Below are 16,939 nucleotides of genomic sequence, written 5' to 3'. Positions count from 1 at the left end.
CGCCTGCTGAACAAGTGAGCCAAAGTGCCACAGGTGGGGTCCTTAATGGCAGCAGAAAGCTCTGAAACACAGGGTTTTGAGGGTGGGAAGAGGATGAGCTGGACCCACTGCCATCACATGCCAGCATCAAGTCTGATCTGGGCCCAATCACTGTGCAAGATCCATACAAATACAGGAATCTACCTGTTCTGTGCTAGCAGTAGTGTACAGCAGGTAGCAATAGGTGAACCTGTCAAATTTGCTTTATTTCAGTTACTCATCCTTTCAGTCTTAAATACAGTTCTCGGCCTTGCCACCTTACTTGGAATTTTTTTTAAAAAAAGTTCTCATGAAAATCCACCAGAGTTTTACTGCAAATTTCCCCTACTATAAACATCTGTATGCAACTTCAGCCTAATACACACATTTTGACAACTTCCCCTACTCTTCATCTTTGTTTGTAATTTTCATGAGTATATGCATTTTTTTAGTGCACACTTTCAGGAGCAGACTTTGGTAAACTTTTGTCATATGGTGCCCTATGCAAGGCCAAATTTGGCACACCCAAATGGATCTTCTCAATTGTGGATCTTCTAAATTTTGTACTCACACTGCCCTAAATCCAGTGCTGCACCTTGCCCCAGTTTCTGTGTTTTTGGACACAGAACTTGGCTGGAAAACTGCATTGCAAAATTCGTAGAAGTCCTAATTTCAAATGATTGGCTGTGTTTCAGTTCTTGCATTGCTTCCGAATGTGAGAGCTGGGTAGGTTCACCTCCCAATGCGAACTGAATGAGATTTCTCCCCCAGCCCTAGAGACATTAGACGCAGTGGGGGCCACACAGCTCCATCAAGTTCCATTGGGCAAGGGGAGGTCTTTGGAACTGTAGCTTTTTAGTTATGTTACGTTTTCAGGCAGAGCAGCCAGGTCTTAACTTTGTAGATTTCCTGGAAAAGAAATTTGGAGAAAAGGTGCAGGAGGAGGCAAACCGGTAATGGACAAGCCAAAGAAGAAAATGAACAATTGATCTTGTAGCATACAGGATCAAATGGCCTGGAGCAAGAGAAAAACCACTCTTGTTAAGAATCATCTACGGAAGCTTGTGGTTCTTTGTGTATTTTGTTGTATTTTCATTTTCTCTAACTCCTCACAGGAATAGAAATGCCAGGTGATATTTAGCTCTTCGCCTCCAATAATGGCTTTTGGTTATTGTAAAAGGAATAGAATGATCTTCTCCTGTCTAGTCCAATATTAAAGCTGTATAAATCAGTGCTATGCAGGCTGGGGTCTCATTGTGCCTCGCTGCTGGAGAAGTGCAATAGTGTGAATTTCTAGCCTTCATTTATTCCCTGTTCCAGCTTCGGCATTGATTATTAGTTTCTTTTTCTTCCCATGGAAGTATCATGTGTAAATTATGGATCCAGTTCCATCATGGCCCTACGGACCTTTTCTCTGTACACTTCATCTATTTTATGCTTTCTTCTTTTCCACGTAAATGTGTTGGAAGAAATGCCAGAGAAAAATTTCTAAGTCTCAAACTCACAGATATCCAACAAAGTCACTATTCCAGCTATTACGGTATATCCCTGACCTCCTCAGAGATATTTCAGTCTGTCTCTGAAGAGGGGTAAAAAAAAAAACTGGTATAATTTTATATTTATCTTTCAATCTTGAAATTGTTTGTGTTCTTGGGAAAGGATGCAGGCTTCATTAAAACATACCCTGCTGCTATCAAGCGTACCTGCATTTAAGCCAATTTATCTGTGGCTTTCCTTTTTCTGGAATTAATGAATTTAATTGACTGCCAGGGGCTTAGGCTGGTAGAGCAGTTCGTAGAGCAGTTGGGTTAGAGGAGATTCTAAATTTCATGGTTGTGGGTTCAAGCTCCCTGTTGGGCAAAAGATTCTGGCATTGCAGGGGGGTTGATTAGATGATCCTTGTGGTCCCTTTCCAACTCTACAATTCTATGATTGTTCAAATTATACAATTCAAAGGCGATAACTAATCTGTGAGAACATATGAGATCAAGTTGCAGACACCAGAACTTATGCAATAAAGATCAGCTCTGGATCTTGAATGACCTAACATAAATAACCATACGTGAGAATATTTGGCTTCACCTGTCACTTTCCTTTTTCTGGAATTGGTCAATTTAATTGTGCTCAAAGCAAATCTTTAAACGGATGACCAAGTGATAATGAAATAGTAAATTGTTATGAAAGTAAAACGGGTATGTGAAAATAGAATCAATGGCTTCTGTTCAGGAGATTCTTTAAGGGACAAATGCTATGCTGAGCTACCCTTCACAATTCACTTTACACAATTTACACAAGTTCATTCTCAGGGAAAGAGAGTAGTGAGTCTTCAGATCTACTCTATGAAAGGTATTTTAGTATAAACCCAGTTCTCTTGACAACAGTGATCATCCACATCCATGAGCATTCTGCCACAAATCACATTTTGCATCCAGGAGGTGGACTCATGGAACAATTCACACACAGGAAAGTGTTTAATTGGAGTAGCAATTGGCTTACCAATGACCCTCAGAACCATCCAACCAAACCCATTAATGACCCATTCTGTCTATGAGTGATCCATTCTGACAATGGACATACCAAGTTGTAATTGCATAGCATTATGCAGCTTGAACCTTTGTAGAAATAATTACTTAAGATTGTCAAGATCAAGCATCCCCAAACTGCGGCCCTCCAGATGTTTTGGCCTACAACTCCCATGATCCCTAGCTATCAGGACCAGTGGTCGGGGAAGATGGTAATTGTCCAAAACATCTGGAGGGCCAAAGTTTGGGGATGCCTGGTCAAGATGGTCACAATTAAAGGGCAGCTTTCTTAGACCAAGATAGTCTGAGCCAATGCGGTGCAGTGGTTGCAGTGTTAGGCTGGAGAGAGGCAAGACCCCACTCAGCCATGAAGCTCAGTGGATGACCTTTGACCAACTCTCAACAGAACCATCCTCGCACGCTTGTTGTGTGGTTAAAATGGAGGAAAAGATAACTGTGAAAGTTGCCTTGAGCTCCTTGGAGGGAAAGAAAGGATATCAATGTCATAAACGAAAGAGGATACTGTATTTACATAGATGAAGTTGTTGTGGATCACGGAGCAGATTTCCTGAATTATTATTTTTTAGTTTTTTTTATTTCCTTTTAAATTTATACCGTTCATTAGTTTTACAATCAATTTGACATTCCAAAATTTGACTTCCTTCCCCCTCTTTCTGGGGTTTCTTAAATTTATTTTTTAATGTCTTCTGCATATCCAACTTCATTTAATTTGCTCATTTAATTATCTACTGTAAATATACTCTTATAAACTGCAGGTTATTACACGAATCCTGCTAATGTTTTTATCTGTTTACAATTTATCTGTAAATATTCAATAAATCATTTCCATTCTTTTATAAAAAGTTCGCTGTCTTGATTTCTTATTCTTCGGATAAGTTTCGCCATTTCTGCATATTGCATAAGTTTTTGTATCCATTCTTCCTTTACTGGGACTTTTGGGCAAGTAACATTCTTGCTGCTGTAGTAGCATACATAAATAATTTTCTATACAATTTAGGTATTTCTGTCCCTATAATTCATGAATTTGACATGTAGGGTGATATTCCCTCCACGTGGAAATGATGCCATATTTTTCATGTAAAGCTGCCTTATATTGATGGGCCAATTGTCTGACTCTAACCCATCCATTCAAATTGGCAGTGGCTCGTCAAGGCTTTGGGCACAGAGGGGGATCTTTCGCCTCCTTATAGCCCATGTCAAACATTTGATTTCAAATTGTGCCTATAAGATGGGAAACCATTAAGAGACAACTTACCCTGGGGTCTTTTTCTAAGCGAAGATGGTGCTGAAGGCTGCGCCGCCTCCGACCCTTGGACATCCCGTTGTGGAAAAAATGGTACCCATCCTCTACAAAGGGTAGCTGGGGAAGATTTTGAACAGTAAAGTATTAGATAACATGCTCGTACTGACCATCATGATAATCTACAATACAATCTCTATAAGCAATGGGTCGAATGGGGCTGGGCAACCTTAGACCTGTGGGATCTGCCTTTGGGAAGCTCCTCACACTTCCCCGTAGGCCATGACCTTCAATGACCCTGCTTTGAACCCTCCTTGGGTGTTTTTGGCTGGCTGGAATGTTGACCTTGAATTCTGGTCATGCCTCTTGCCCAGTTGTCTGGGGGGGGGAGAATAAAGAGGAATTTATGAGTACAGTGGTACCTTGGTTCTCGAACCTAATCCGTTCTGGGAGTTCATTGGACTCCCAAAACAGTTCAAAAACCAAGGCACAGCTTCCAATTGACTGCAGGAGCTTCCTGCACTCAAGCAGAAGCTGCATTGGACGTTCGGCTTCCGAAAATCATTCACAAACCAGAACACTTACTTCCAGGTTTGCAGCATTTAGGAGCCAATTTGCTTGACAACTTAGCCATTCAAGAACCAAGGTACCACTGTATGTGCAGAAGCTAGCCTGATGCCCAAATGCAAAGCTGGCATTTGTTGTTCTACCACTTTTGTCTCTGGCCCCACCCACAAATGGCATGCGGTTGCTCAGCACCAGATTTTGGGGGGGGGGTATGGGAGCTTCCCCCACATAGTGCACTGAGGTAAAGGTAAAGGGACCCCTGACCATTAGGTCCAGTCGTGACCGACTCTGGGGTTGCGCGCTCATCTCGCATTATTGGCCGAGGGAGCTGGTGTACAGCTTCCAGGTCATGTGGCCAGCATGACAAAGCCGCTTCTGGCGAACCAGAGCAGCACATTGAAACGCCGTTTACCTTCCCGCTATAGCGGTTCCTATTTATCTACTTGCATTTTGATGTGCTTTCGAACTGCTAGGTTGGCAGGAGCTGAGACCAAGCAACGGGAGCTCACCCCGTCACAGGGATTTGAACCGCCGACCTTCTGATCAGCAAGCCCTAGGCTCAGTGGTTTAACCACAGCGCCACCTGGGTCCCTAGTGCACTGAGGTAAGGGGGTGCAAAATTGAGATGACCCATAATCAAGAAGATCCATTTGGAGGCATCAATTTTTTGCCTTGCACAGGGTGCTATATTACAAAAGTCTGCACCTGGGTTGTTTAGGGGCCACCCCAAAGGGAATAAAGCTCTTGGGTTGAGAAGCATTCTCCACCTCCAGAACAGAGCATTAAATCCCTCAAAGAGTCCTGCATATTATAACCCAGAGGGGGAAGCAATAAAGCTAATATCATTAAGACCAAATTGAGCCTTCGACCAAGAATATCACACTTGTGTTATGTGTAGCTGTGGCAACATAAACAGCAGCCTGCTTCTACATATCCACAGCAAATTATGGTTATGTATATCACAAATACAGAAGAAAATGTTACATCCCTGCCTTGAGGAGCTTACAATCTAAAATTAAAAATTAAAGAAAGGCAAGGAAAGCTAATAAAAGTCTAAATCAGTTAGAATTGTGCTTTTAAATGAGTGCCTAGTTCCCGACTATGCTGGAAATATGGCGACATATAAATCTCGCATGGCATGGGCTGTTTCGATTTCCCACCAAAGGAAATGAAATCCTCCTCTATCCCGCTCTGTATGTCATAAAATAATTAATACATGGATCCCACAGGGCACCTTGAGTGTTACAGATCATTGGGAGCCAGGTCTGCCCAGCATTGAACATAAATCTGAAAACTTTTTCGTTCCGCTCACAAAACACAGCTAGGTGCCTGTGAAAAATGGACATTCAGAGTGACTCTCAACAACTTCCTCAGGTGGAAAGAAGTGTTGGCAAGGGCTTTACCTTGACACAATGAGAGACTGGGAAAATGCCTCACCACCCCAATGCAATTTTTAAAGCCTCATCTTCCACAGTCGTAAAGTCAGGACTGATGGAGGTGATGAGGTTGTGCATTCTCCCTGCTTCTGTGCAAGACTAGCATGCAGGAATGAGAACATTTGTTTCGCCGAGGAAAAAGTCCACACAAAAGGTGGCTGTTGCTGCTTAGATGCGCTGTCCAATTTTCACGCAAAAGATGTGGAATTAAATCTGCTGTTCCGCATGCCCCCTTCAGAGCTTGCAGTTCCTCTGTAGTCATGTGGCAAAATATGCCAGCTATATCTATTGCTAGGGGAATTAAAGGAAAATACAGTATTGTAGAGGATCTAGGAAATCCACTCAGAGTAGTTGGATTACCATCTCTCCCACTCACTCGCTGCCCACAATTAAATATGATGTAATGAAAGTCTGTGTTTGTGGAAAGGAATGACAAAAAATAAATAGTTTGAGATAATAATAATAATAATAATTTTTAAAATAATTTTATTATTTATACCCCACCCATCTGGATGGTTTTCCCTCGCCACTCTGGGCGCCTTACAACACATAAAAAATGGTAAAACATTAAACATTGCCCCCCGTCAAATGCCATAAGAAATGCCATAAATCTTCATCTTCTTAGTGAACAGGGCCAGCCCAATATATTTTACAGCCTGAGGCAATGGGCAAGATGTCATTCTCCCCATTGCATGTACAGAAATTAGCCAGCCTGGCAGCTGAAACTTACTTCAACACTGATGGCCTGACAGCTGGCTACTGCCTTTGGGTTTTTATTATTACGATTTCATCATCATCATCATCAAACATTAAAAACTTCCCTAAACAGGACCGCCTTCAGATACCTTCTAAAAGTCAGATAGTTGCTTATTTCCTTGACATCTGAGGGGAGGGCAAGAATCCAGGGGTTCCCAAACTGTGGTCTGAAGACCACCAGCTGTCCATGTGCTTCATTACAAGTGGTCCACAGTGTGTCTACACTAAATATTAATATTGACCATTAATTATATTTTCATTCCTTCTTTTACTTCTTATATTGTATTTTTGTTTTAATTCTTTGGAATTCAAATTGTGAGACAATCAGATACAGTATAAGAAACAAAAGAAGCAATTGAAAACCAAACAGCACATCACAATTGCTACAACAGGCAGTAAAATCATTAAGCGGTCTGCCAACACCCTCAGCGACTTTTAAGTGGTCCGTGGAGGTGAGGATTGGCATGAAACAATGTAACTGAAAACATTCTGGGAAAATGCTAGCCTAGAATACCACACACACACCAAAAATAAACAACAACCTAGCTATCTGTACAAAGAGATTTTTTTGTTCTATGGCAGCCTTCCCCAACTTTGTGACCTCCAGATGTTTTTTGGCTCCAGTTCCCATCAGTCCCAGACAGCCTGGACTAATCTTCAGGGATGATGGGAGCTGTAGTCCAAAACATCTGGATGACATCAGGTTGAGGAATGCTGCTCTGCATTCACAGGATGTATCTTTCTCAACTTGTACTAGGAAAAACAGTTGCACGAACCCACTCTAAGCCAATCTCTCTTGGCTTTTCAGCTATTTAGATGGCTGCTGAAAAAAATACCCTGTCTACCGAGGGACCCTGCAATTCAGCCAGGCTGCTAAGACTGAGACAAATGGCACATATATTCCTCCTCACTGAGGCTGCTCTTGTGGAACATTTTCAATTGCGCTGCACGTCTCCATGCTATTTCTTGCTCAGAATAATTCATAACCATCTGGTTAGCGACTCATCTGCATTTTCAACCCCATTTTTATCGGTGTTATCGTGCTACCCTCTTTCAAATTACAACAATAAAAAAGGACTGTGACCTATTTGGCTAGCTCCTAACAGAACACTTCTGATCTTTTCTGCACAATGAGAAAAGTGGAAGACAGGTTGTAACATGATTGCCTGTGATTGTACAAAACGATTAACCTTGAACGATGCATTCTTACACCCTTCTGGCATGTCTGAAAAGCCACAGAAGCCATTTTAGCATTTCTGTCTATTTCACTGGCCTTCCAATTTCTTTTGAAAGCAGAAATCCTCCTCTTTAAAGGTTTTGTTCTTTTAGGTATAATCCTAAAATAAAAGCTATTGCAACTTACAAATTCCTCTTTGGCTTTAGGTAATACTGTATTTCTAACAACAAGTTTCAGTTAGTAATTCGTACATGCTTGATTTCAATAAACCTGTTGAATAATCAAAAAGTAAAAAGGTAAAGGTAAAGGACCCCTGACAGTTAAGTCTAGTCGCAGATGACCCTTGGGTTGCGGCACTCATCTCGCTTTATAGGCTGAAGGAGCCAGCGTTTGTCCGCAGACAGCTTTTTCTGGGTCATGTGGCCAGCATGACTAAGCTGCTTCTGGCATAACGAAACACTGAAACCAGAGCAGCTCATGGAAACACCGTTTACCTTCCCGCCAGAGCAGTACCTATTTATCTACTTGCACTTTTTGTGTGTGTGCTTTCAAACTGCTAGGTTGGCAGGAGCTGGGACTGAGCAACGGGAGCTCACCCTGTCATCAGGATTCAAACCGCCGACCTTCTGATCGCCAAGCCCAAGAGGCTCAGTGGTTTAGACCACAGCCCAATCAAAAAGTAGCAACTTGCTATACTCAGAAAGGGATAGGCAACGGTACAAATGAGTTAATTGGTACTAATTACTTTAGTCATTTCTATATTACTATATACTTGTATATTTTCTTAAAAAACAGATGGCCTTACAGCAAGCGTGGGGAAATTTTAGTCCTCCAGATGTGACTAAACTACAATTCACACATCCCTGGCCATTGCCCATGCTTGCTGGGGCTGATGGGAGTTGTAGTTCAGCAACATCTGGAATTCCAAAGGTCCGACAAGAACTAAGGCCCAACACAATGAGAAATCCTTAAAAATAACATGGCACAGGAGTCTTGATTCAGCTTTATCACACATTACATTTAAAGAACTCTTTTCCCACTTCAACAGTCAGGGCATCCTGAGGACTGCATTTTGCCAACGGTGCTGGGAACTGTAGCTTCATGACAAACTACAGCTCACAGGATTCCTTAGAGCAGGGGTGTCAAACTCAAATTCATCGGGGGCCGCATCAGCAGTTTGGTCACCCTCAAAGGGCCGGTAGTATCTGTAGGACTATGTGTCCACTCTTTATTATCATAAATTATTGTCACTGCATTCAATTATTACTGTTTTTTGTAATAATGTAAGTAATAACTAACATAGTCAGAATAATGGCAAGTAGATATTCAAATGTACAATTATTGTACAATTTATTGAAAAATGATTTTTTGGTAACTGCACTGGGTGGTGGAGGCTCGCTAGGGTTTCATGCAGGAGCTTTGCAGAGCTACTGGTACCTGGAGATGCTGGGGTCCTTCTGCATGCAGGACAGATGTTCTGCCAGTGAGCCACCACCCTTCACCAAAGGGACTGGCTGAGGTTGACTCACTGGAGCTGTTCTCCTGGTTCCAGGGTTTAAGGGCCAGAAGTATAAAGCAGCATCCTACCGTGTTTCCCCTTTTTTAAGACACCGTCTTATAACTTTTTTTCGTCAAAAAAACACAGGGTGGCTTATTTTCGGTGGGTGTCTTTTTATTATTATTACTGTAAGTGGTTCCAGCAGCACGCACAGAGGTTCATCTGGACCTGAGTCTTTTTTTCTTCTTTTTGGTACCAGGTGAAAACGTTGTATTACCCCAGACTTTTTAGATGTGGTTTTATGACCATGTTACTGCTGATTTTTTTTTAAAAAAAATGTGTTCTCCTTTAAAGTTGGTTTGAATGAGGCTCGGGGTGCTCTGCGTGCGCTGCTGGGTGTCGACCCAAGCCCCTGGGAGCCGGCAGGAGGAGGAGGAGGCTTGCTGGGTCGTCACCCAGCAGCGCGCGCAGAGCGCCCCGAGTCTCCGGCAGCCAGCAGCAGCAACGCTCCCAGAGACTCGGGGTGCTCTGCGCACGCTGCTGGGTGACGACCCGACAAGCCTCCTCCTCCTTTTGCCAGCTCCCAGAGGCTTGGGACGGCACCCAGCAGCACGCACAGAGCGCCCCGAAGTCTCTGGAAGCCGGCAGGAGGAGGAGGAGGAGGCTTGCCGGGTCGTCACTCAGCAGCGCGTGCGGAGCGCCCCGAGTCTCTGGGAGCGTTGCTGCTGCTGGCTGCACTTTAAATCCTCCTGCTCCTCCACGCGGCGCTGCTGGGTGCTTTGTCTGTGCTTCAGCAGCAGCAGCAGCAGCAGCCGTTTCTAGGCGCCGAGCCATGGCAGGAGGAGGAGGATTCAAAGTGCTAGAGAGCACTGCTGCGTCGCAGAGGCTCGGGACTCTCCGTGCCGCGCTGCTGGGCGCTGACCTGGCAAGCTGCCTCTTCCTTCTCCTGCTGTGGCTCGGGGTGCTCCACGCAGCGCTGCTCCAGCTGCCTTTCTACCCCACCCACAGGCCCCAGCTATTTGTCGGTGCTTTGTCGGCGCGGCGCTTCAGCAGCAAGGTCCCGCTGCTGTGTCCCGCTGGCTGGGGCGCTCGGCGGGCCACATGACGAGGTCTGGCGGGCCGGATTTGGCCCCCGGGCCTTGTGTTTGACACCCGTGCCTTAGAGGAAGCCGTGTCTGTTAAATTGGTATAATGCATGGTGTGAATGGGATTTTTTTTGCAGTCGACAGGAAAGCAATCGTGTAGCCTCTGTCGGACCGTCAGTGATGTCACAAATCAGCTTCTCAGTGGGTGATGGAAGCAGAGAGAATGAAACCCAGCACCATGCTCCCTCTGCTAAACAGCTGCTCAGCTTACTCGGCTTCAAAAGACCTATTGCCAAATGTGTGGGGGTTTTTTGTTTTTTAACCATGATCACTAAGTTTCAGAGGCAAAATGTCACTCAATGTCAATCATTTCGGTAGCAGCAGCAGCAGGAAAGGCTATTGGCTGCATCACAGCTGACTGAAAGTATTTGCCTGTCCACTGTGGGTGATGGGAAGCTGGATTCAATGGATCTTTTGTCTGATCCAACAGATTTGGTCTGATCCAAATCTTCGTAGACTTTTATTTGTACCATTGTCGGTTTCTTGACTGGTGGCAACCCTGGCAGCTAGATTGTTGGAGAGTTGCATGCCCAGCCTTCATTTCCCATGCCCTCCCTCAGCTTCTGCATGCTTATACCTCCTTGCCTGATTGCTGTAAGGATATTTTGTACTTCCTTTAACTAAACACAAATAATTTATAGGTTGAAAAGCTTCCTTCAGTGCCTAAAACGAAGAAGACTGAAGATTCATACACATTGTCTGAGAGCGACTCCCCCAGTTTCAGCTGTATTGATTACTCTTTCCTAAGGATGGCAACAATTAAGCTCTAATTGAAATCCACACTTTTTATGATCAGTGGTTAATGGCTTAATTAATCCTGTCAATCAAACGAAAAGCATTTGCTTCATGTTTTAGGTTTGAAGGACTAACTGCCAGGCTATTTATCCCTCAGAACATCGGGAAGCAAGCTAAAGCTCACGCTGAACAAAGCTTTGTGGGTTCTGTTATTCGCCCACGAAAGAAAGGTCACAGCATCTAAAGCATGTCAAGGATTTTGCAGAAGAAGAGAAATATTTTTAGGCACGAACAATGTGGACTTGAAAATGCTTTACATTTCATCATCCTTGTGTACCGCAGATGTTTTTCATGGACGGAACAAGTTGCTCACCCCGGTGAGGAAAGATTTGTGCTTGGCACTCGGCTAGCACTATGAAAAATGTTAGGCAGTGGTGGCAGCAATAACAGATGGCTGCTGGTGCTTTGCAAAAGTCATAAATTCTGATATTATCAACATCATCCATTATACAAGCAAAAATCGGTAATGGCAGAGGAAGAATAACATATTTAGGGTTATTGGGTATGTTTGGGAGGCATTTAACAAAGTCAGGGTGCGGTAGTGCTTACCTAGTCACCTTACTCCAGAAGAGCAACCGTTATAGTGAGAGACAGGACAGTGTTTTGGTTAAAGTGTTGGACTAGCACTAGAGAGACCCAGGTTCAAATTCCCATTCAGACCTGACATTCACTTGACCTTGGGCACTTTACTGCATCTTAGCCTAAACTACCTTGCACAATTTTTATAAGCATAACAGCTGGGGGGGAGAGAAAAAAGGATCTTGTATGCCACCCTGAGTTCCTCGGAATTTTCTAGATCAGGGGTGACCACCTCCCAAGAGACTCTGATCTACTCACAGAGTTAAAAACTGGGAGTTATCTACCCCCTTTTGGGGGGTTCAGGTCAAAGCTGTTGAGTTTTTTCAAGGAAGGGAAGCCCTGTTTTGGGGGGTTAGGTCAAACTTGTTGAGCTTCTTTTAGGAGGGAGGCCCATTTTTGTTTAGGGCTTCAGGTCATAGTTCAGCTTTTTTTAAGGAGGAGGAAATTTTGGGGTGAGCTTTTTTTAGGGGTGCCAGTGATCTGGCAGTGATCTACCACAGACATCCAGTGATCTACTGGTAGATCACAATCTACCTGTTGGACGTGCCTGTTCTAGACATACAGTATATGGAATACTGCAGTCTGGACGAAAATCAATGAAAATGTCTGGGAAAATCCGGGTGCCCGTGTTGGCAGTGTCGTTTTTGCCAATTTCCCATAAAAATAGCTCCAAACTTTACACACTAAAAACTTTACACACACACACACACACCCCAAAAAAGAATTCAACACCTTTGCCAACTTTCTGCCTGGATTTTCAGTGTTTGAAATATGGCAGCCCTGGCTACTGTACAAAGATAACAGCCACCACCATTGCTCCAGCCACATCATCATCTGGTCCAACCAAGTTTTTGCCTCTCACTCTGCTCACCGTGACCCTTCAGCCCCCTGAAATTTGCACACAAAGGAATATGACCCTCGAGCTGCAAAACATTCCCTAACCCCATTTTAGAGATGTGTGTGACGCATGCCTGGGAGCGAAAGTAACCAGCCATAAGAAGAGGAAAGATGTGTGAGCATACGAAGGAGCCATTTTTAGCACCAGCAGCATATGGTTACTGAGAAAAACGAAAATGCCACCCATCGCATTCCCTCTGCCGAGTGGCTCCCTCCCAACAGTGCTGCACAAGGAACATGCTTAATTATTTAGATAACTAAAGCAAATATAATTCCAGCAGCAGATGACATCTTCACTGTTCCCCCAAATGAGACTGATCCTTTTTTATTGGTCTTATGCATCCTCCTTCAAAAGCACCCAGCAGTGAGATAAGAAAGGCTCTGGGTGACTTTGCGCATGATGTTTCTCACTCAGTGATGAGCTGATGGCTTCTGTATACAGGGGGGAAATCATACAGCACAAATTCTGCATGGCATACACACTTTTCCAGCCTGCTCTTCAATAGAAGTGGCTCGTGTCAGCTCCAGGTTTGGGAGGACTCTTGGACAAGACAGAAACCCACCCATTTTCCCCAGCTACTCCTTGCCTTCCTTGTCACTGCTCCCACTTGAGAAGCAGAGAGCCAATCAGCTGTCAGGGACCATGCTGAGAAGGGCTGCACTGAGGAAGAATGGTGGGAGCCACCCCCTCCCCCTGATCCTGATCTTGAATCTTCCAGGAGCAGGAGGACAGTATAGATTTGGAACAGTGGTTTGCAGAGGGGCATAGTTCAGAAGGCAGAAGCTGGGAAGTACAGGATGGGGAACAGCTAGGAGAAGAAACACTGGGAGAGAGAGGGTTAACAGATTCACAGTCTTTGGAAAGCATTCCTCCAGCGCCCTCCCCAAGATCGAGAAGAGCTCAGAACAGAAAGTGCAGAGGGTGCAAGCTCAGATTACAAGACATAGGAGTGACGTAGATTAATAGGGACGGAGGGGGTGTGAGCCTTAATTGGAAGCACTGTCATTCTAGGTAGATGAGTTCTTTGTCTCTCACCGTGATTATTAAAGAATCTAACTGGTAAGACGTTCCTTTCATTTGATCTCTTCTTATTTACTGCCACGGGGGAGGAAGCCGATTCCCCAAAGCCTGACACCAGCAAGCAAGCTGCATCCACTACTACTACTCCCCACCACCACAGTTGCCTAAGTGAGAGCAAGAGACAAGAGAGTAAGCAAACATGGGCAATGGGAAGAGAAGGAGCATGGTCCAGGGGGCTGCTGCTAGTGGCTCTCCTGCTCAGATGTGGGCCCTCAGCAGACACATGATCATGTGACACCAGCCCTTGAAGTTGTTCATTTATTATTTATTTATTTGTTGAATTTATATACCACCCTATACCTGGAGGTCTCAGGGCAGTTCCCAGAATAAAATCACAATCTATAAAATCAAAATCAGAACAATAATAACACCCCCCCCAAAAAAGCCACATTTTAAAAGGGTATAGGATGTCCATCAGGTCAACCAAAGTCCTGGTTAAAAAGGAATGTTTTGCCTGCCACCTAAAGGTGTCCAATGAAGGCGCCAGGCAAACTTCCCTGGGGAGAGTATTCCACAGACAGGGAGCCACTGCAGAGAAGGCCCATTAAAATGCGAGAAATGGGACTCACAGTACTCTCCTGATCTACATCCCTAAACTGGTTTGGGCATTCACAACTCAAAGCTCAAGATGAATTCACTTTCCTAGGCATATCATAATGGGTATCCTGTGAAGAGAGAGCTTGAATACCATAGCCAGAATAGCGCCCACTGGATATTATAAGACAATTCTCATCATCTCATTGAAAGAGGTGGGTTTGCTTAATGTGGAGAAGGGATGTTTAAAAGGGAAACATCAAATACCACATACTAATATTACTATAGAAGAAACATCAGCATGCTGAAGGGTTTTGTACCTTGGCTGTCCTTTGAAAGATGGGCCCTGGGAGGCAGGAAGGGGAGGAAGACAATGCAAGATGTTACCCTCTCCAGAGGGCATGCTTAATGCTCCCATGGTGAATTATCAAGTGACTCTTGTGTCACTAGCCTAAAAAGAATGCCCTTTTCCAAGGCGTGACATCTTATTAGTTTTCCTTTTCCTAAAGTATAAGCAGAATCCACAGTCACTTCCCTTCACTGTTACAAAACAGTGGGTGGAGTCATAAAGATGCCCAGAAGGGCTGGCTGAAGCATTTAAATCATTCCTCATCTTAATCTTTTTAATGTTCCCTAAGACTGTCATGGAGCAATACCAACACAGAATGCAGATGCTGATGAGAAAGTCTACTTACATCTCCATCCACTTTCTCTCTCACTCGCTGAATGATCAAACCAAAGGAGATCGCTATGCCTCTAGAGCCCTAATGACCAAGGAGCCAGCAGAGGGAAGTGTCACAATGAAGGGCGTGTCACAAGGAACTCCGCAACCTAGCAACCACCAGCACTGAACTGACACTACTAAATTGCTAATTTTTAATCCACATTCAGCTTTTTACAAATATGTAAAATGAAATTTATTCCTTTATATTCAGGCTTCCGTTGTTCCTGCACCTACTGAACATTATGTAACCTGCCTATCTGCCTCTTTGGTCCTATATTGCTGAACAGTGGAAAACCAGAAATCCCTTGTGTGTTTATTCATTTTATTACCCTCCTTCACTAGCAGGTCCCAGGGCAAGTTACAACCATCTAAAATTATTGCTGTTGTTTATTATTAATTATACCCACAGATTTCAGAGCAGTTCACAGGATAAGATCACAATATAAAAATACAAAATACATAATAAAAACAAAAACAACCCAACACACATTTTAAAAGGGCATTAGATGTCAATCAAATCAACCAAAGACCTGATTAAAAGGGAATGTTTTTGCCTGGCTCCTAAAAGTGTATAATGAAGGTGCCAGGCAAACTTCCCTGGGGGGAGCATTCCACAGACAGGGAGCCGCTGCAGAGAAGGCCCGTTCTCGTGTTGCCATCCTCCAGACCTCTCAAGGATGAGGCACACAAAGGAGGGTCTCAGAAGATGATCTCAGGGTCAGGTTCATATGAAAAGAGGCAGTCCTTGAGGTATTGCAGTCCTGAGCCATTTAAGGCTTTATAGGTCAAAACCAGCACTTTGAATTGGGCCCGGAAACTAATTGGTAGCCAGTGCAGTCGGACCTGGATCAATGTAATATGCTTAAACCATTTTTGTCCGGTGAGCAACCTGGCCACTGAATTCTGCATTAGCTGAAGTTTCTGAACCGTCTTCAGAAGCAGCCCTACATATAACACATTTAGTTACAAGTCACTGTGTGATGTATGTGCATGTATTATCCAAACTTAAGATGAAAGAAAGAAAGTTCAGGTAAGTTGTGGTTTCTTTGTAGTTCTGAAGGAATAAACAAGACAGGAGAAAAGAAAAGCACTGCATTAGACAACAGCAACACTTCAAAAGAAGTGTACACTGTTAAAATTTGATTCCTGTAGAATCTAAAGGCCTGCTCCTGATCCTCACAAAGATGGTGTCAGACTTAGAGAAACCATATTCCATGCAGGTCAAGACTTCTGTTCCTTTAATGGTTCTGAAGCAGGAGAATATATAGTATTTCCATCCTTTGATGACTGCAATAGAAGGGTTACCACAATACTTATTATCCATGCTACTATTGAAGGAACTAAAATCTTGTCTTTCTTAAAATGTGGCAATCCTTCTCTTAAGATTGGGTGCCTGTCCAACAGCCTGAATCCTACACTATCATAATGCTGTTTTTGCACCCCCAATTTATCCAATAAGGAAAGACCGTCACTCGACTGAACTTTGGTAGCTCTACTTTACAGTGTATTTTTAACACCTCCAAGTAGTTTATCCAGTCCTCTGCATAGACTTCATTATCGTGTTTATCATCATAGCTGTTCTTCAAAGAAAACATGCTTTTCTCCTTCATGGGAATAAAATTCTGTTTGCAAAGGGTGGGGGTGAGCAACAAAGGGACACAATTCTCTGCTGAATACAGTACAATAAAATGATGTTGGTGGGTGAGGATCCCAGCTCCTTTGATGACCACACAATTGTTCAGGTACCAGAGAAGCTCTGTAACATATTCAAGCAAGACCCCAGCCCCCAGTCTCCAATGCAACACAGAAGACGATTGCTAGGGCTGGTTAGATGTCCTCACGCCACCCCATTCTGTGATTGTTCCTTACGCTGGCTCTGATTCACCATCTACTTTGTTTGCCTCCCTGTACATCTTGGAGATTTCCTATAATAATTTCAGAATGGCTAC

General features: G+C 43.8%; 1 protein-coding gene across 1 annotated transcript in view; it reads right to left on the bottom strand.

Annotated features, from left to right (window-relative positions):
• The window catches only part of PCSK2 (proprotein convertase subtilisin/kexin type 2), a 111,867-nt gene that overhangs the window by 79,557 nt on the left and 15,371 nt on the right, over positions 1 to 16,939 (bottom strand). Inside the window, exon 2 of the mRNA XM_060272426.1 lies at positions 3,817 to 3,921. Within this exon, the coding sequence (XP_060128409.1) occupies positions 3,817 to 3,921 (105 nt within the window). The remainder of the gene's footprint in view (positions 1 to 3,816; positions 3,922 to 16,939) is intronic.

The sequence above is a fragment of the Zootoca vivipara genome, chromosome 3 (assembly GCF_963506605.1).
Source record: "Zootoca vivipara chromosome 3, rZooViv1.1, whole genome shotgun sequence".
Taxonomy (NCBI): Eukaryota; Metazoa; Chordata; class Lepidosauria; order Squamata; family Lacertidae; genus Zootoca; species Zootoca vivipara.
This window is presented reverse-complemented; position numbering and strand designations above follow the sequence as displayed.